We start from the raw sequence: 21,487 nt of genomic DNA on the forward strand, positions 1-21,487 counted from the left end.
CCAATGTTTTTTCAGAAGGAAATGTTTTCATAGTGTTTATATGGAAACAACACAGAAGTAAAATTCATACCGTTACAGAGTATCTTCTTTCCAACAGAAAACATAGGATAATACTATTCTAAAATAATCCTGGTGGTGCAGACTCTATGTTTTGAGAATTTATGCAATTTCCTGACCTCAGGTTTGTATGCTGAAAGCTGAACTGCTGAACATTTTTGTATACAGAGTAATAAACTTGAAGCATCAGCTGAATATTCTACCTAAGGAATGCAATATTGTCCAAATACTGAGTTTTCTAGCTAGTCCAATTAAAATGACAGTGTGTTTAAATTTCATTTATAAATACCAGTGGGTCATCCTTGATGGCATTTTTATGCAGCAAGGTTATCCCACTTAGCTAGAGCTTTGGTTACACCAAAAATTCTGCGGCTACTGCAGAGCATAAAGTGTTTATGTCAGATTTTAACTGAGCATGTGGTTTCATTCTACTAATGCTTAAAAAAAAAGGATAAAAATTATAAAAAATCCTACCAGAAGCTCAGAAACCTGTGAGTTTGGGAAGTCCCTTTTCTTTAGTTTCAGCAAGTGCTGAACACATCCTTTAAAAATCAGACACAACCTAACAATATTTCCTAATAAACTGAAACAGTAAATCACTCTTCATTGTCTTATTTTGGATATGTAATTTCCTTTTTTCTTTTGCATCATTCAAGAGTTCATGAACAAGAAATGAAAGGGTTGACTTCCCATCTTCTTCCAATAGTTTGGTTTTTTCTGCCTTGTCATCAGAGTGCAAAAAACATATAAAACCAAAAACTCCAAAATTGTAAGACTGTAGGTATTGCAAAGGCAGTTTGGATTGTTTTTAGAAAGGAGAGTGACTACAAGGGGAATAAAAGTAGACACTGATGATTACAGGACAGAACTACAGCCTTCCTTTGATTCACAGTAGTTCACATCCATAGATGTATTTAAATTTCCAGGTCCAGTATCTGATGCTTAACTGGAAATTGAAATCCTGATACAAGAGAAAGGTGGAAAGTGAATACCCAGGAGTTGAAAAGTGGATGAGAAAAACAAGCAAAGTGGTAAAGCATATCCAGTTCATTGCCATCAGCACTAGGGAAAATGTTTGAAAGGAAGAAAATTAGAAAAGTCCTCTTGCATCTTCTGCCATGTTTTATATTTTCTAAATAGAATTAAAAATACAACTTCCCTTCAAAACCCAACAGTCTATCAATCACAAAACACCTTAACATATATCTTCCAGAAAAAAAGAGACAAATGACCACAAGATGGAGAAAAGACATTCCTAAAAACATACTTCTATAACTTACTTCTAAAACTCAAAGCTAAATTTTACAAAGTGAATAAAACTACTATAAATAGAAAAAGGACAGTCGAAGATGAGGAAAAGGCTGAGTGATAACACAAACACTTGAGAGGAATACATGGTCAAACAAAGTACAGATGGTTTCATCTTACATCCCTTCCCTTTGGACCAGCTGAAGCTGAGTAATGTTACAAATGTAGGATATTCACAAAATTGTGAATTACAGCAACAAGGAGACAAAATCTATACAGAATTGCTTCTAGTTAATAACAAAATATGTAAAGCTAATTTTTTCTAGTGTCAATTATATTGGCATGCTTGGTAGCAAACATTTTTAAATTAAATGAGCTTTTAAACTGAAACAGTAACTGCAAGACTGTAAGAAAATGCAGCCTCATGGCTTGTCACAAGAAATACCTCGAAGTTAGCACTTTACTTAATTATACAAATGTGTAATATGAAATCGATTTCTTGTTCACTGTATTAGTGCCTTGCTTATTGCAAAATACTTTCGTATTGCTTTTGTCAACATAAATTAAACTTACACAATTTTTTCTAACACTGTTAAATTAAATTATGTGTTTGCAAGTATAATATTAAACCAATGAATTAAGCTTCTAAATTCCATTAAACCATTGTATTTCCTTTATATTCTATAATGGAACTTTAAAAATCAAAATAGTTCCTAAAAGATACCTTCAATAAACCACACCAAGAGCAACTGAGCTATCAATTTGAAATATAAAAAAATTTAAAGGGGAAATTTGCATCCCATCTATAAAACTTTAAAATTTGCAGCAACTCTTTATTCATTTAAAATCAAACAGCAGAGAGAATGCTACCAGCAATTAATTTTCGGCACGGCTTGCATTATCATTTCAAGGTCAGGTTTCATTGGCCATGCCTCAGTGGGAGCTTCGTTTTGAGATCACTAAACACTGCTCGCAAGGGAAACATCATTAAACATGTACTTGGAAAAGTGAAATTATTTGCAATAGCAACTGAAAAACTCTGCTATCCTGCCTAGACCTTTTTACCCTCCAGAAAGAAACAGGTGTCTTTCAGTAAGCATTCATGAGCTGCCAGATATACCTGTGATGGAATACTTGACTCTACCTTTCAAGAACAGTTTTACCTTCAGACCACAGATCCAAAGACTGGTCCAGTTCTTATGGCATGAGATGAAAACACAAAACCAGTGACCAGTAATTTCAGGAAGGACTAAAAGTAGAACACCTAAGAGGCAAATTATGCACCAAGGGGGCTGGAAGGAGAAGAAAGAGCAGTGACTCTTTGGCCACACAGGAATCAACAGCAATCTTGACAGACAAATTTACTATACTGCATGCATCACACAAGGAAGTCTAACCACTTTAATATCAGCGGCTGGGATACTCAAACATTCATGCTGCAAGTATCATTTCCATCTTCAACTGGAAAAACAAATCTTTTTACTTCTTGGATGCTTACAATTTTTTTCCAACTTTCAAACTGCATTTATTTATAATTTATATTGCTTTTTTATCCTCATTTTCTTTTTACCTGTAATTTAATTTCTTGACACAACTTTTAAGATCAAGCAGTGCTTTCTCTCATCATGAGTCATCCTCACAATGCAGGGAGTCCCAAAGAGTAAGGTGAGTTCAGGTTGCTGCTTATATCCAGGTAGCTGGTATCATTTATGTACCCCTCTCACATGACAGATTGAGACAAAAAAAGACTACCATAACAATGTAGAAAAATGTACTGAAAATAAGTGTCTGCTTCTTTGCAAATGATACCTGGCAGAAACACACAGTTTTATCTATTTTTTCAAATTCAGAAAATACAATAGGTATGGATTTTTTCTCCCTCAAACCTATTGTAACACAGTGGGAGAGAGAAAAATACTTCTAACCATCCGCCTGGGTATTAAAGACATTAGAACAATTTACAGAAAAATGTTTCAGTATGTTGAAACCATTTTATTCTTTACAAAGCTATCAGAATATTTTTCTTGAAATTGATATATATTTCAACACATCTATGTGTTTAGGTTCATACACACAATTTTAAATCTTAAAACAAATATTTCCCTATTTCTTTCAAATATTTTTTCAGAAAATACTGTCACCAACACCTATGAGTGGTGATGGACATTCACTAGCAATTTCTGGAAGCAATCAGGGACTGCAAGATTTCAATTCAATGCTGCAGTCCAAACTAGTTAGATCTTTTCCTGTCTTTGAACACAACAGAGAATATCAGTCTTCCTTTTTTTCTTTCTCTTTTTTCGTTTGTAAAGTGGCTAAGCAAGAAAGACTGTTTTTGAAGCATGTATTTCACCATGATTCATTCAGGATATGTTGATGTTGGTTCTTCTATCTATGCCGTGAAAAATTTCACTATAAAAGACAGATGAGAAAACATATGATCCCTCACTGTCCCTGACCCAAGCCTTCAAGGATGGGTCCCTTGCCTACTCCTGCTACTCAGTTACAGCGGTGCATGTCAGACCTTCAACAGTAGAAGTGCAGCAGGGTCTTCCAAGGGCCAAGTTGGTTCTGATGTCCTGCAGTGCCTCAATCTCTTGCCCAGACTTACTGTACATTAGATGCCAACTGCTACATTGGTGTCTCACGATTTTCATCCCCTGGTCCCTTAAACCCACAGGAGGCTGCACACTACGCACTTTCCCCGGAGGACATGGGAAGCCAGGAGCTGTCTCTGCACATTAGCAGCCTCATGGAGGAAGAAACAGAGTGCAGCACCTTCCAGGCAACATGAGCTGAACAGCGTGGCTCAGAGGCAGCTAGGAAAGGAGAACGTCCGTAACTAATGTGGTGGTAAAGTTTATCAACTAGTTCATTTCTAAGAAAATCTAAGATAGCAGACAGCGTTTCAAGCCCTCTCTTGCTTTCCCTGACTTTTTATTTTAAATAGGAAATGCTATCCTGCTGCATAAGGACTTAAGCTATTTCTCTGTAGTAGAGGATGGGGTGGCGGGGCCTTGGCAAAAAGATGCTGGCTTCACCACTTCTGGGATTTTCTCTGCTAGTGTGTAACTGTCAAGGGAGCAACAGGATCCTTCAGAAAAACCAAAAGGCCTGAGGATCAGCAACTAGAGAGGATGAAGTCATTTAACTCTTGGTACACATTCAGTAATACCAAAAATACAAATCCAAAAGTTACAGAATGCTAGAAAGAAGTGGATTTAGAGGTGCTCCATGAACACCACAAAAACAGCAACAAAAAATGTAGGGATCAATGAAAAGGACACTGATGGTGCAAGCCCTAAGGATAAGAAGCTACAGGGAAACAAACTTGGTCATCTCTGTCTTTACGTCCAAGATATTAAATGGAGGGGGAAGACATTAGATGACAAACAAAATTTTGTAGCCTTCTCAAAAGTTGAAGGGCTACTTCTTCCAATGCAACTTAGCTCATGAGACAAAGGTGAAGCTTGCTACAGAGAAACTTGCTACACATGCAGGTTTAAGAAACATCAGAGTAATGCTCCAAAATGTGCAAACTCCAGCAATTTAAGAGTTTGCATCTTTTATGCATTTCAAGGGAAATCATTCTCTTTTAGATGTCAAAACACATTTTTTATTAATTTTCTTTTTCTCTAACTGCCAGAAGAAATTTTTAAGTGAAAGAACTTGAAGGGTCTTCATGTCTACTGTTGTTGTTTATAGCAAATTATATGCACAAAAGCCATATTGCAGTCAAAGAGCAAAATAAAGTATTTAAAAGTTAAGAAATTCCACCTTTGAGATATCAGTAACAACCTTCATACAATTTCCTTATGCATATGCATTATATTATTATTGTCCTTGATGCAAAATGGAAAAATCTATACATAAAAATACAATGTCAACTAATGTAGGAAGCACAGGCCAAAAAAAAGCCAATAAATACAAATATTTTTTTTCCTGCACTTACAGATTTTAAGTAATAAAACTAGGCACATCTAAGAATACTCCTTACTGACAATTACAGGCACAAGTAAATGCTGCAGCACTGATGTCTCGCTACACGAGCCCTCACACATATTTTGTACATAAAAGCACATGGTCCACCAGGCATTCATCAGAGAACATCCTGAAAGGTTTGCCTGGCCTGTAAGCTACACATGTTTGCCAAATATGAGTTTAATAATCTACTATATGATCCAGAATACGGTAGAGCAGTTTATCAGTTTTCTGTATCAGTGCAGCCAGCTAAGGAAACACTTACATGGCTGCTTTAAAATTTAGAAAAATCAGAAACAGTAGCATAATAAATAAATACTGAGTTACTAAAAAAATGTTATTCTGAATATGCATAACATATTGAGTATTTAAAATGTTCTTATATCTGACTCAGATCAAGTATTTTAAATTTTCAAATATTTCAAATATGGAATTAGTGCGTTGTCCACTACACCACAGATTAAGAAAAAACCAGCAGATTCCAGGATGGTACTGACAACGGAGGATGTTCTATATTTTCCCCATTTTTATACATGGCAACTTAATTTCTCCTTATAAGAATTCTAACAGTTGCAACATAGTTGCAACATTCTAACTTGTCCACTCAGAATTAAAACAAGTTTACTATAAAATATATTTCACCAATGTGCAGAATACCATAATGACAGTGGATATTGTAATTAACAGGCAGGACCTGATTGATACAAAAGATGTAGAGATTCGATCATCAGCTACTGCAAGTACAGGTTCCCACTGAGAAAAACAAACAAAAAGAAGCACAAAATCCTGCCATAAAACCCAGCATGTGCTGGATTTCCGCACTCCTGGGAAGACAGTGGAAAAAGAATGATTGCCCCTCTCCAAGGTACTATGGGAATTAGTACACAACTAACAGGGTACTTGGATCAGACTGGAAAGGGACTGCAAAAGAGGAACCAGTTTAAAGAACTGCTTGTGGTTTCACTGATTTCCTAACTGGCAATAACTTACAGGCTACAAGAAACAAAGCCTCTCTCTCTTCTAGCATATCCTCAGCACTTCTGCAGCCAACATCAAAGGAAACTGGATAACTATTTCCCCATCTCAGTCAGTGTACAAAGCCCATTTGCCATACATCAGCTGAGCTCCAGCAGAGAAACAACTTGACAAGACAAGCTGAAGCAATATGTGTCAAAGAGATTGAATTCCAGTTTCATATTAGTACAGAAGAAGACAGTGCATGATTATTGCTTGGAGCATGTGGTTGTTTAGGGGATAATGGTAGTACCTTAACACTGAGAAGTAATGGAAATTGTCTGTCTTGTTCTCATTCTTTCTGAGACAGTCACTTGTGATATGTCTTGTTACACTGCCAGGTCATTTCTCTCTTCAGAGTCCTTAAATATCACCTGTCCAAGTTAACAATACATCTCTCCAATGATGGCATTATGCTTTGTCCCTTGCTAAATAGCTAGGCACTCACTTTACCAAGGATGAAAAGTCACACTTTTCTTGCAGAAATTAAAATATTAGAAGATGGACACCATATTAGAGCTCTGCTTACCAATGCTGCCTATCTGCAAGGATGCTCAGATCTCAGTATCAAGGCATCTTAATGTGCTCAGGCCCATGTTCTCCTTTAGGTTCTTGTTTATCATAAAGGGGACTACTCCTGATGCTGTTAAGTTCAAAGAAATTGACTGAATTTTTAAATTTTCTAACAACCAAATGTATCTACAATGTCTTTCACATTTTTAAATGCCATCTTGTTCACCAGGACGAACTTCTATTACAGAAGCTGCAGTGCTCCCAGTACCCCCTTTTCTCACACCAGCAACTGTTTTGTGCAGAAAACAACTCAACAAACCCTGCTCCAAAAAACGGACCTGTAGCACCAGAGGCAAAAGAGTTTCTTCATGAATTCTTCAATGCTATATTTAACCCCCACTACAATTCCACAGATGGAGTAAGGCATAGCATGAAACACAAAAAGAATGATGGTGAGAATAACAGGAGAATATTTAAAGGCAGAATTTATGCAACTCAAGGCTGAAAAAGCAGACTGCAAATACTAAAAGGGGTTTTTTTGCAACTATTGTTCTTTACTACAATTGCTGCATATTTGTTTTCCAGTCTGTGTTATGGTCTAGACAGGCAGAAAGAAGCCTGCCCATCATACCCAAGTGCTTTACACAGAACTACCAGAACAGGATGGCTGCTCTTCAGAGGTGGATAAAACACACATTGGCACATGTGTCTACAGGGAGAATAATGTAAAGTGTCCAAGAGATTAGTTTTAGGACAACAAAATTCATAACAGGAGGATCAGATATTTTCTAGTTCAAGTGCGTCCACAAGGCACTGGAAGATTACGGCTTCCACAGAACTTGCATGCCATGGGATGCCAGCAGCCCAGCTGAAGCCTCCCCCATGGGAACACACAGAGTATCTATTTTTAACAGATCTTTAAATCACCTAGGGTCATTGCAGAAATTATTGTACAGACTTAGAATTCCCACCTTAAACTTGCAACTCCTTTCTTAAACACAGAGACAGTAAGCTGATTTGTGAAAGCAATATTGAAGAGTGATAGCACTTTTTTCCCCGCTGTGGGACCAGATCAAATTAACACAGGAGAAAAGCCCCTACATTTCTGAACTGCTTTAATTTAATGCACATGACAACTAGTAAATTCAGGGCTAAATAATTCAAAGAAAGGCATAAACATCATGGTTTATTGATTTCTACACAATCATATTGTTGTATGTATTTTTTCTCATTGTATAAAGTATGTGTATATGTTCTGAATATGCCCCTCAGTAAAGTGACAATGAAAAATGTCTACCATTTTAAGTTGCCATTCAAACACATATTCCCCATCTTTTCTAGTACTGCTAGGCAAGACAAGCCACATCTAAAAAATTTTTACTGTTTTTTTTTTCTATACTATATTCATCACCATATGAACTGCAAACCTACAAGCATATTATGTCATATGAATAAGTTCTACAACCAATTATTTGTTCCCTCATCCCCTGTTTAGACAGAAGCATCTGCATTTGCTTTAAACTTTTGAATTCTGTTTTAAGGCTGAAGCGAATAAATAGCTGGGGCTGAAGGGGGAAGTATGGTCATGTTAAAAAAGGAACAAGAAAACCAAACATAAAAAGCTGGGCATCAGAAAAAGAAAACTTGGAAACGGCAACCTAAGAAGTCTTTGAGGTGAAGTGGAAGACACACAGAAAAAAAGAACATGCTCAACTTGCATAATCCTTAATTATATCTATTCAGCAGATAATAGACAAGGACTAAGCCAAAAAACTCACAAACAACAACTACAGGAATAAATTGATCTCCACTGATTTCTACATAGTATATTTGTTTCATTCTTCTCACACTCCCCATCTGCCCATTATTATATTAAGTCAACACCAAAAGTCAACTCTGCATGGACAGACAAAGAGCTCTTGGTCACTTTAGGCGCTGAATGCAGACACTATATGGGTGATAAAACTTGTCACTTAATAATTAAAAATTTCACCCTTACATATAATCTTCTGTGTTAAGATTCTCATTACAAACTATTTACCATTCAGACAGATAAATCCAAGATCTTATTGCAGCCAGCACAAAAGTAAGAAAAGTGCTTGCTCTGAAAAAAAAATTAATGTGAAGTAAATGAATTTGAGAAAAATTGCTGAGGAAATGTTCATAGTCAACCCTGCTTTCTAAACAGGAATGAGACGCCAAAGTGAACTGGTTTGTCAAAGGTGATGCCAAAGGCCATAAACAGAGAGCAGGTTTCTTGAAATCCAGTTCTGCACTGTCTTCAAGGGCAATATGGTACCAACTCAACCGGGTTTTTCATGTGTAACCATCTAACTACTACAGGTTATGAATTGTGAATAAATAGAGCACACCAGACTCCCAGCAGGTGCCCATGCTCTGACATTTCAGCCGAATTGTTAGAGTTCATTTTGTAGACAAAAGAAGGTATATTGTCAAATGTCCCTATCACTGAGCACAATTTCTCTAAAATAAAGGTAATAAACTGCAAAATATGTACTTATGGTACTGTTATAGAATCTGAAATGTTTAATTATCTGAATGATAATTTAACATGTTGTCATTTCCAAGGGTAATGAAATAGCTTGTAGCAATTAATGACCTGAAAAACAAAATACATAAAATGAAATAGTTTTCAAAGGTAACCTGAAATAAAAAATAATAGTATACAAAGGAATATAAGGCTTATGAAGTTGCATTTGGAGATGTGAAACAAGGAAAATAAACCTCAACCCCATGAGAAATTACTGTCTAAACCACGTCTGTATCTCTAAACTCAGTATTAATTCTGGTCACATCACATATAAACAACAAATTTTTGTTTCCAGACTTCAGTTTTGTATCAGATTATTTTTATTTTGGTTTCCTAATCTTTGTGAAAACAAATCCCTGAACAATGTCATAACTTTAATTCTACAGAACAGGATGCTGTACAGATTTGGAGAAGGGCTGGAGATGGGGATAAAAGACTTGGGTCAGAAGAAAACTAATTTGGCAAGCAGTTTTAAGATTACACCTTCAAAATGTTTAAAACATTCTTCAAAGCTAAAGAAAGAGTGAGAAATTTTCCTCCAGTTTGCAAGTCAAGGACTACAGGACCTCTTCTAGTTCCAGTGCCTAAGTCTCAGCCCTAATGGTCCATGAATCTCAGATCTCTTTTCCCACTCTGTACATATGGCCTACTTTGTTTTTATTATACTGCAAACATTGTACTTGAAACATAGACAGGATTCAGCCAATTCAAACCACTGTAAATTAGAACTCAAGTCTTTTTTGAAACAGCTTTTTTTTTTTCTCTACCAGTTTCATAATATTCTGAAATTTGTCTACCTTATCATAGTTATATTTTCTTTATAAATTACATGGAACTGTTCCTGATAGGGCACAAACAGAAGTGTTTATTCAATTAATCTGTAAAACCAGTTTTTGATATATAAGCCAGTTCTTCTCCATTTAAGTTGATTTTATTCTGGTTTCTTAATCAAAATGCCTTATATCAAATTAAATGCATTAGAGAAGAACAATATCAGCTTTATTAACCAAATCTGTAATTTAATTTTTAAAAAAATCAAGTTATTCTGACAACAGCATTCTATAAATCTGTTGACTGTCTCTAATTATATTACTTCCTTAATTCTTCATTAATCAAGCTTGGTATTGGCTGTTCCATTATTCTGTTCAGAATTAAAGTCAAGATGACAAGCTTTTAATTAATTGGGTGATCCTGAGCCTTCATGTTGGTATTTTTAACACTTGCTTTTCAAGTCATCTGGAGCTTTCCAGGACTGTTCCAGATTTTTATTTGAAAACAGCAAACAAAACCAGGCAACATTAGGAGCCTTGACAAGTCATTTGTAGGTTTCTGGACCTACTGATCACCTGAGGAGTAACTTGATCTCAATTGCTGCTTTACATGCTCCTCAGCTCTTTGTTAAAACAGAGGCTATTTCATTATCATTCCATACAAAAGCACCACACAATCCATTCCCCCTCTCAGCACCAGCAGGAGGATTTACTGAGAAATAAAGTGAAGAGAGTGAAATGCACTCAGTTCTGCTTCATACAGGTTAGGTACAAATTAGGTAAAAAGAATTATGCTGCTCACTATTAAAATGAAACAAAATTAAAAAAATTAAAAAGCAAACAAGAATTAAAACCCAAATATTTATTTAGCAGAAGAAACTTTAAAAAATTCATGCCTGTAAGAACCAGGGCTTTTGGGAAGAATGAAATTATTTCTTTTTGTAATGGCTTCAGAGAGAACTCATGGGGGAGGAGAGGAAAAATATTGAATGCATTTGGTAAATCTCATCAACATCCCCTGCCACAGCACAGGCTGCTGGTACTGCTTTCCTTTTCCACCCTTCCACTCCTGCTACTCACAGCCCTCCATATCTAATCCACGCTACTCTGCCAAAAGTGCCAAAATAATTGAAAAAATTAGTATGCTTCCAAAACACTTTAGTGCTGCAATGATCAGAGCAACTTAAAAAGAAACCTTATTAAAATTTTCCCCGATTAATTTTTAATAGACTGATAAATGAAAATACAATAAAAGCCAGTCCTGTAAAAGTTTGTTTTATTTATGTTCTTACCAATTCTCAAACACTATAAAATTAATATTGCATTCTTGAACAGTTGAGAGACCTTAATTATGAAACCAAACTAAAGCATCAAACACACCAATCAATCATGCTAATAAAAAAAAAAAAACAGCTGAAATTAAAAATAGAAGTCACAGTTCAAAAAAAGAGCTCCAGTCTTCTAAAAAGGAGAGATTATCTCAACCTGCAGTCATGTTTTTAAGAAGCAGACACAGACCAAAAATCTGCGAACATCAGTCCCCTAACTTTGCAGAAGCTCTAATCAGGCTGTGAGTTATCTGGCCTGGATGCACCCACAGCACTTTCAAGTGCTGCAATATGAATTATTGCCCACATCCATTCTTTTACAGCTGGAATGGGCACTGTGGATTAATGTACTACAATATATTTTCTTGCCACAGACAGTGCTCCTCTCAGAAGTGTGATCTATTGACTAGTTACATGCACTTCGGATAAATCGTGATGGTCTCAGTGTGCTGTGGCATGCTTTGCTCTGGGAAAAGCCACCAAACAAACCAAGGTGAGGCAAGAGATGGAGAAATTGCCTGAGACAGAGGAGCTCTGTGTGATGTGTGGTGTTGATAGCTGCTCCTTTTCCTCCCCCTACCTCTACCACACAGTGAAGGGGTATCCTGATCTCATGTACTTCACCAGAAAGAGACCAGTAACTTCAAACAGTCTTTCCTGTTTAAAACCCTGACCAGTGTGTGAGGTGCCAGTGTCTTGCTGTAGGTTTCTCATCCCTCCCTGCCCACTGGTAGAGACTTCAGAAAGAAGGCAGAAGAGGTCACTGCACACAACAGAGGCTTGGAAATGTGGGTGGCCATGCTAGAGGAGCCCACCTACCAAGGTTTGCTATCCTAACTCTAAGTGAAGAGCATCAGAGTGATTTACTGCTGAATACGACACTATACTATAGAAAACTAGCCATCAACAAAACTTTCCAAAAATGAAGCATGAGAGAATTCAGGAAACCCATGTCTTGTATAACATGGCATTTGGAATGTTGCAGGAAAAAAAATTCCAGTTAGTGCAGAGGGAACTTGCAGCTGCAAGTACCATATAAATGATACTAAGCAAGGCTGAATACAGCAAACAAAACAAAGCTGAAAACTAATTTAGGGGAGGTCAGTGTCTGAACTTGCAGTTTACTGCCAATTCAACTGAGTCATCAGCATTGCACAGCTTTGAAAAAGAGGATACCGTGCTTAATTTACACAATCTGACAAGCACTTGGCTGGGCAGTGTGCCTGGTCTCTTGCTAGGTAAGTCAGCTGCACTACAGTCCTTTCTTATGGATATAAGCATCATTAGGATTCTATATGTGGTATGGATATCTCAGCCGTGGCAAGCAGCACAAAAAGCAGAGCATGGTTGCTGGTGCCAGATGATAGTCCAAATCAGATGGCTCTTCTACAGGATGCCTTCTCAATAACAATTCTAGCATTCAGTATTGACAGGAATATGATGAAGTTCCCTAGTCCAGACTTTTCCCATTGTTTTAATATCTCCCTGCTCCACCTCCCCATATCACACCCAGTTGGTAAATCCATATGGAACAAGACTCTGGTGCATTTGGAATCTGATAGCAAGACCTTAAATGGTTCCAATTATTACCTGGCCAAAAGCCCAGAAACAGTCACAAGTGCCAAACGCATTTGTAAAAACAACAGCAACTTATAAATATTGGCGTAATGAGGGCTCTTCTGGAATGACAAATGTAAAATAATTTTTTAAAGTATCATATTAATTTAGTTTCAAGTTGTTCATCTTTAGTTTATCCTTAAATGCATTCGTACCATAAACAACAAAAATATGAGCAATAAAAACATGTAATTTAAGCACTCAAAATGTATTCACGTTGCCCTTGAAGCTATAGTCTAGTCCATAATAATACCTACTTTGAGGGAAATAAGATAAAAATCCTGCTTGAAAAGTGAAGACAGCTGTTTTTCTGTAAAGGTAAATATTTCTCTCTATCTCCATTAAAAAAATAGTTGAAATTATTCACTTACCTCTATTTTTACTAGCTTTTAAAGTTTTAACCAATTGCAGTTGCACAACTGCAAGGGACACAAATGAAGATTACAGCTTATCTGTTCAGTGCTGTACATTCCAGGAGCCTCTTGTGAGGTTGACTCTATCCAATTTTATAAAGTCATTGTCTCCTATTCCTAAATTCTCTTGTACAGCACACAGCAAAGCCTACAAATCCAGGTCCCCACCCTGGACCCTCTGCCTCTTAAGTGTAAAAGGCAACAAACACTGAGTGAAGCAGCACTGTACACATCCCACATCAGCACGTGCAGATTCTATACTGCAATGTCCCTCTCACTCCATTAGTTTTGAAAATCATTTACAATTTTTATGTAACCACAACATTTTAGTTCTCCAGATGGCCATGCAGGGTCACCTTCTCAATGGCAACCTCTCTGGGGTCCCTCTGTCATAAATCCCACAACAATGATCAAAGGCCTTTAAACTTGCTTTTGTTTTCCAATATTTTTCCATGCTTTGGGTTTCTTTTTGTTTGTTTGTTTGTTAGAAGAGAATTCAGCAGTATCCTGTACTCTGTATATTGTTTTGAAATTAATTCATGTGGAAAATGTACACAAACATTCTGCACTTGAAAGGGCAGCAGAAATCAGCCCAGCTCCCAAGCCTTCACCTGCAGGTGTTCATGTGCCAGCATTGCATGGCTGAACCAGCATCTTCTGCTCTCCTGCCTTGAGGCTGACTGCTACCAATAGCAGGTCTCTGTGATGGATAAGGATTTTGAACAATAAAATAACAATAATGGCAACAGCAAAAATAATAATATCACTGATAAATATTTTTCCTTTCTCAGCTCTGCCAAAGGTATAAAGCTTCCCCCCGTCCTTACCCATTTCATTATCAAAACAAAACAAAAAAATATTGTGAACACACAGCGCTCTTTTCTCCAACTGTTTTACAATTCTTCATGCTTTTCTGAAAAATCACACCCTTGTGCTGAACTTCAGTAAAGTAGGAGCAAGCAATTCCACTGTGTACATATATTAAGCTCTGGACAGGCTGAACTATTGACCTCCTTTGCTGCTAAAATATCAGTTAATCATAAAACTGAGCTGTGAGCTGTTACTCAGAAGCAGCAGCACATGTAAGAGAACAACTTTTAATTTAGAGTTGAAAAAGCAGGCTAAATGGATTATCATGTCTTTTCTACACCCTGCCCCTCTCCCCTTATCCCCTCAAGGGAAGAAAGGCAATAACAACTCAGGGGATACACTCAGGACAACACACCCCAGACCCACAGAACACAGCCTTAAGGATTACTTCTGGTTAAAGTGTTACTCTCTGCCTTTTGTTTTGGTGTTAGAATCCTGGAGAAGTGAATAATCTGAGCAATGACCCCAGGCCAGAGGTGAAGTCAGAATGAAATAAAGCTCAGGTGCCCAAGTGAGGACCAAGAGAGAGGCAGTACCCTTCAGCATCAGCAGCTGGGAACACAATGCCTTGATAGCATCATCGGTGGTGCTTAGAAGAGGAAATAACAAAGCATACACCTGGCTCTTACAGAGGATAATGTAAGAAAATAGTGTTTTGCTTCAGACGTTTCAGACTTCAGCCATTTAAAAACACTCAGTGACTTCATATATTTGATTGCTCAGCACTATCTTTAATCACAAACTGATAAATCTAACAAAATGCCTCAGCTTCAGGAAAGATTACCTGGGAAATGCCGGGTAGACAAACAGGCTGTCAGAGGACTTAACTGGTGGAAGAATTATCCCTTCATTAAAGAGCAATTTTGTTTAGCATTAGTGGAAACATTTAGTAAATGAGTCACCAGACACTAGTTTTGTTATGAGGAAGACAGAAAATGATCTAAATACCTAATAATGAAGGTGCATATATGACAATAAAGTACATATGATCATCACTCAAACCACTAAGGAGTAGAATACATTTCCAGCAAAGCAGAGGACAACTGATCAATAATGTGTTATTAAGAAATAGCATGAAATTATAAATACTGAATGAATTATGGAGAAAAAGTATTTTAAACTTCATCTGAAAACAATGATAATATTTGCTTAAGCATTAAACAAAGAGTAAGCAGAATACTAGCTTATTCTCATTATTTTTTCAGTGAGTTTGCTGTTGCTGCTACTTGGAATGTAAACTTAAATCCTTACAATCTCATCAGATCCACATACACTAATGCACACTTTTTAATCTGCATAGAGAGCAGTCAAACTTCATGTTAAAAATTAATTTATTTCCCACCATTCCATCTGATACTGAGCAGATAATCAATTATAACTTATTTCAGAATTTGAACTAATGTGTATAAAACTTATGGAAAGACAAAATTGACAAAGAGCATTGACAGAAAAAAGAGTATCTGTCTGAAAAATAAGTGAGCTTGTCAGAAATGAGAATTAGGAATAATTGAAGAAACTCCAGAAAGAAGATATTGCTGCAGACATGTCATCTAATATAGCACAGTAAATCACCTGCCAGTCACTGGTACAATGCTGGCAGCAGCAGAGACTGCAGGGTGAGATATTCCATTATTACCTTTGCCTTTTCTTACAAATCTTCTCTTTGGGAAAGACTAATTTTTGTTTATAATTTGCCTTTTACAAGCAAAATGTAACTATATACAGCCAAGAAAATCATATTGATGAGGACTTGCAGTTATCTATCAGAAGCCTTGGGAGAACACAGCAGAAAAGGAAGGTCTGTCTCATTTTCCAGACAGGTGAGGAGGCAGCAGGGCATTCAATCTGCTTCTGTCCCTGCTGATGCTGAGCACAATATTCCAGCCTTCACAAACCCTTGCTGACACACCTTCTTCTAACTGAAACTAGCTAATAGTAACAACTATCTGCCTTCACTTTAAAGGAATAGGAAGAAGCGGTCTTACTGCAAGGTAAACAGCTTGAAATTTTATTATTATTAAAATAATGCTGTCACAGAAAGTTCAGAATTTTCTGCTGAAGTATTTTTATCTGCTTAATTTCATAGTGGATTAAATTGGGTTAAATTTTTTTCTCAAGCGAGACTAGATTTTGGAGTCTTACATGTGAGTGTTTAAAAAAAAAAAAAATTCAAAACCACACAAACAATAACACTATTTCCCCTAACGGGCTTCTAAAAATACGTCACAAAATTCCTTACTTCCTTTCCCACTAAAAATCTTTACCCTATCACAACCTTGGTAAATTAAGTTACATTTTTACAAGTGCCAGGAAAACAACCTGAACATGTCAATTTATTCTCAGCTCAGGTTCTTTAAAACAGAAGCAGTTTTCCAATTCCTACTTTTTCAGAAGAATGTCTAAACCAATTCTGTGCAATAAACCAATACTTTAGCCTTTCTTAGATGTCAAAGACTTCCACCTTAATTGAGAAAGACATGTAGATCTTTCTACTTCACTGAAAAGACAGACTAAATTATAAAAACAATCACAAACTCCAGAAGATGCCCTGGTCTTACTCCAGCTTCATGCATCAACTTCTGACAGTACTATGAGCAACTTTAAAACAGATTCTCTAATTTTCTGGAATTCATACCCACTGACCTAATCTGCTAGAATTTCTGGCTTCTGATCCAGACCCTGACACTCTTCCTTAAGCAAACAAAATGAGTGGTCTTCCATCAGAGATCTGTCTTCAAGTTGTGAAAAAACTATTCATATTTCTGACTTGTATATGCACATATATAGATGACACGTGGAAACCCGAGAGTCCCACTTGTCCTTCTGATTACTTTAATGCAATTTTGAATAGATGGTTATCAGCATTCTTTGCTAAATCTAATATTGTGCCAATTTTAAAATGCTGTCAGGCCCTAGAAGTCCTGCAACTAGAAGGGAAAACCCCACAATTTAATTTATGCTTATTTTCCTCACAGTCTGAGTTTCAAATCTATAATTTCTCTCCCCTGTAACTATGAGACATAGGTATTATCTTTCTTCCTGTGAAAGTTGAGATTATTATAACTTTAGTAGCTTTAGAAGGAAGTGTCTATAACACAAGTTGACAGTGCTTAATCTTCTTGGTGCTGGCCACCAAGGGGCACTCTAAGAAACAGGAAGCAGCACATGATTTTAGTGATAGTGGTCAAAAATGGAAAAAACAGTCTATTTGTATTTTCCATTGTATTCTACAGTTCAGATTATCATAGAATATCCTGAGTTGGAAGGGACCCACAATACTCATTGAGTCCTACTCCCAGTACTGCACAGGAGAGCCCTAAAGGTCACCATGAGCCTGAGAGCATTGTCCAAACACTTCTTGAACTCCAGCAGGCTTGCTGCTGTGACCACTTCCTTGGAGTGCAGTCATAGTTAGAGATTTCGGTACTTGTATTATAGCTGGAGATTCTGTCAGGCCATGCGTAACTGCTTGGAAAAAGACAAATTATGCAGAAGTACACTACTTTCTTTGTTTGCATGATTCTATTTCTTAAACATATCCTTTTTTCCCAGGCAATCTGCTTTATGTGCAAGTTTACTTGAAATGTAATGGAAAATACAAAGGTGAAGAAACAAGGAGGTCAGGACTTTGCAGAAACCAAGAGGTCCCCTTCTTTATGTGATGAGAAGCAAAACATTTTCTTAGATTTTTAACTTCCCGTCTCCTAATCTAAGGGTTAGCAACCTAGACAATGACCAGGCAAAGAAGAGGACACAGCAAACCCTTACTGATCCAGAAACTTGGAGTTCCTGTGTGTGGAGGTCCTGATACAAGCTAATTAACTGCCAATCTAATAAACCATAAAGTAAAAAGGTTTGGGTTTTGTGTTAATTTTTCCAAAGCAACACTCACCAGCACACTTGGTCCTGGTGATGAGTGGTGGTCCTGGCTGCCCTGTCCCACCTTCACCCGGCCTGGTGAGCAGGACCCGAATCTCATATTCGGTGTCAGGGTCCAGGTGCCAGAGCTTGTAGGTGGGTGCGTTGACAGCGTGGGTCTCTGTCCAAGTCCCGGATGTCATCCTGTACTCCACTTCCTTCAGGATGATGGGGCCATCCCCAATGATGGAGTTGGCATTCAGCTGGATGAGCAGGTATGTAGGCCCAACACCCAGCAGCTGCGGGGGGGCTATTGGCCGAGGCGGCTCTGCAGGGGAGACAAAAAACAAGCCAGCAATAAAACAAAAGCTGGAAAACCCACTAAGCGGAGGGCTCTCTACACAGGGGGTTGTCAGAGATTGGTCAGCAAAGATTCCAAGCCTCAGAAACAAATTCAAACTGACATCAATGATGAAGAGCTGAGGAGAATTTCAGCCAATGGAAGTGAATGGTGCACTACTGGCATCTGCTCAGTGCTATATTTTCCTTTTAAAAATCTCACCTAGAGACCACAAAATCCTGTCTGATTTATATATTGCTGCTGCTTGATTTTTTTCTGAAAAAAAAAACTATGCTCATTTATATAATTTACTATACCAATAACTTGAAATTTTCTTTTATTGACTGAAGCCAAATTTGCACTTTCCTTTTAGAAAGAGCTGCAAGAGATGATACACTACCCCTGCACAGAATATCCTTAAAAATGAATATCACTGCAGTTAATCTGAAATCCACCGGATGCAGTTAGGGAAAAGGATACAGATGCCTATTACAGGCATTCAGAATACTCAGAACTGAGCAAAGCTGCCAGGAGAATGACAAAATAAAGACATATGGCAACAACATATAATATTTTATTCTTTAGTAAGTTACTACTGATTTTGAAACTTGAACAATAGGATGTGTGCTGCCTTTTGTCATCCCCTCTTCTCATCAGCTTCTGCCTGCCTACATATTTCAATGCAGCTGCAAAGTGAAAAAGGTAATGACAGACCAAACAGGAAGGGGTGGTCCCCCCTACCCTGAAAAACGTTAACATAGAAACATTGCCTCAGCATGATTTATTTTAGGAAACCATCACAAGCAACAAGTATTTTTCTAATAAAAAGAATTCACTGCTAAACATGGAAGGTTCATTTTCATTCCAGATGGCTCATATTTCAGCTAATTTGTTACAGTTAATTAGGCAACAGTGCTAAATTCAGTACACACAGGGATTTCACACAGCAGTGATGCAGAGCTAACAAATCAGCAACTCTGAGCAGGTAGAGGGGATCTCATGGCCAGTACATTAAAAATAACTTTTAATCCCAGACCATAAGATTTCCCTAGCAGGAGACCCTTACATTCTACACAACAAAAGATTGTGTATACACAGATGCATTGCACGTATCCTGCCTCCTAGAGATGATCCCACCAGTGTCAATGACAGAACACGTGGTGGGTGAGGAGTGGTGGATCTCCTCTCACATCCCATCCTCCCTGCTTGGTGAAGTTCAGCTAGTGACTCCCTGGTTCTTCCTGCTTTTCTATTTCCAGCAGCAAAGCTTCCCTTCCAGGTACCACAGCTTGCTCAAAACATATATTTACCAGCTCTATAAGCAAGTTTCCCAGATTTTGGCATATATCTTGTGGACTTTTTTCTAAATTAGCTGCTTCTCAAACCACTCAGTTTGGAGACCAGGGAGTCTGTAGCCATATCATAGTGGCTGTAATGAGAGCTGATTTTTTCCTCCCAGACTGAAAAGGTGAATGCTCCAAGGTGTTTCCATTTCTGCTTCAGGATATACAAAACTATAGAAAGTACCTCAATTAATTATTAATGTTTTACCCCTTTTTGCCAATAGATGTGCTTATGAATTAATTTAGATCCCTACCTGCACCAAAGCTCAGAAATGCAGCTGGGCATAATGAGGGCAGTTTATTTGCTGTGGAGCTAACACATTAAATGTCAAACTAATGTATTCTAAGGTCAGTGTATATTATAGCAGAAAACATCATCATTGATGAGCGTGATGCACTACCAACTGCAAGTTATAAATTTCTAAAACATATGGCTATGTTTAGAAGCATACACTTTGATTAAGAGCACAATTATCACAAATAAAACCTCACATTAATGAGACCATCGCCTATTAAGTTCTTATGTTAAGAAGTAAAGCACATTCCTATATTAGCATACACATTTTGTTTTTAAGCTCTTGAGGCCAAGGAGACTTATTTATAAAGTCTCTCCCAGTTCCAATAAATTATGCATGAATTTTAATCAGTTAGCAAATGAACAAGTAATTGTTCTGCAGCATTATTAATATTCTTCATAATACAATATACCATCAGAACCAGAGGTGAGGTGCAACCAGAAATCCCAAAAGTACACTAAGTATCAACTGAAGCATGCAATCCCAATATACCAGGATAAACTTTTCTGATGTTACACAATTAGCTTTCTATTAATTATTTCCATTCATTATTCTATAACCACATCTCCAATTATAATTTGAAATCACAATTTTCTTTTGTATATACAGCAACCTGAAACTTTTACAGTTTAAAAATTGCCACTGATAGCTAAAAAAGGTAGAACAAAGCCATTATTAATGTTTTGGTTGACATTCTCATTGAAAATATCACACATATCTACAATACTTTTCTTTCAGTGAGTTTTAAAACACAATTTACGTTCTTCAAGGAAGTATATGTTGCTGGCTTTTTTTACCCCAGCAAGCTGAGTCCACCTGTAGTAAATAATCCAGTTTCAGAGTGCCCTAAGAAGACAGTCTGCCAAAAATGAAAAACCTCTTATATGAGGCATGAAAAATAAAAGGAGATGCATGAAAAAGTACCCTAAAGAAAATCACACTCTAAGAAGTTTGATCTGGCTTATAAACAACATAAAACTCAGCCAAGCCAGGTGATGGCTTAGGTGTTTGGAGCCTGCATTAGAGGAAGAAATGCAGGAAGCTGAGGCTCACCAGGTACCCACCAAAGCAGCTTCCCTCCTGCCTGGCCCTATGAATGCATTCCAATGCAAGAGGCCCATACTCAGATGCATTTTTTGGCTTCCAGTCACCTAGACCCAAAGCCAGGTGAGGGAGAGCAGTCATGTCCCTCCACCCTCTCCCTGCAACCCAACTGGAGAGCTGTGCCCTTTATTTCTGAGAAAAAAGAACCCACCTTCCTCAGTTATTATGAGGAGATATGGCAAAG

General features: G+C 37.4%; 1 protein-coding gene across 5 annotated transcripts in view; it reads right to left on the reverse strand.

Moving 5' to 3' along the window:
• Positions 1-21,487, reverse strand: part of PTPRK (protein tyrosine phosphatase receptor type K) — a 380,804-nt gene that overhangs the window by 143,146 nt on the left and 216,171 nt on the right. For all 5 annotated transcript variants that reach the window (XM_066315364.1, XM_066315362.1, XM_066315363.1 and 2 more), the window contains exon 7: positions 18,255-18,548. In XM_066315364.1, the coding sequence (XP_066171461.1) occupies positions 18,255-18,548 (294 nt within the window). The remainder of the gene's footprint in view (positions 1-18,254; positions 18,549-21,487) is intronic.

Source organism: Sylvia atricapilla, chromosome 3 (genome assembly GCF_009819655.1).
Source record: "Sylvia atricapilla isolate bSylAtr1 chromosome 3, bSylAtr1.pri, whole genome shotgun sequence".
In the NCBI taxonomy this organism is placed as follows: domain Eukaryota; kingdom Metazoa; phylum Chordata; class Aves; order Passeriformes; family Sylviidae; genus Sylvia; species Sylvia atricapilla.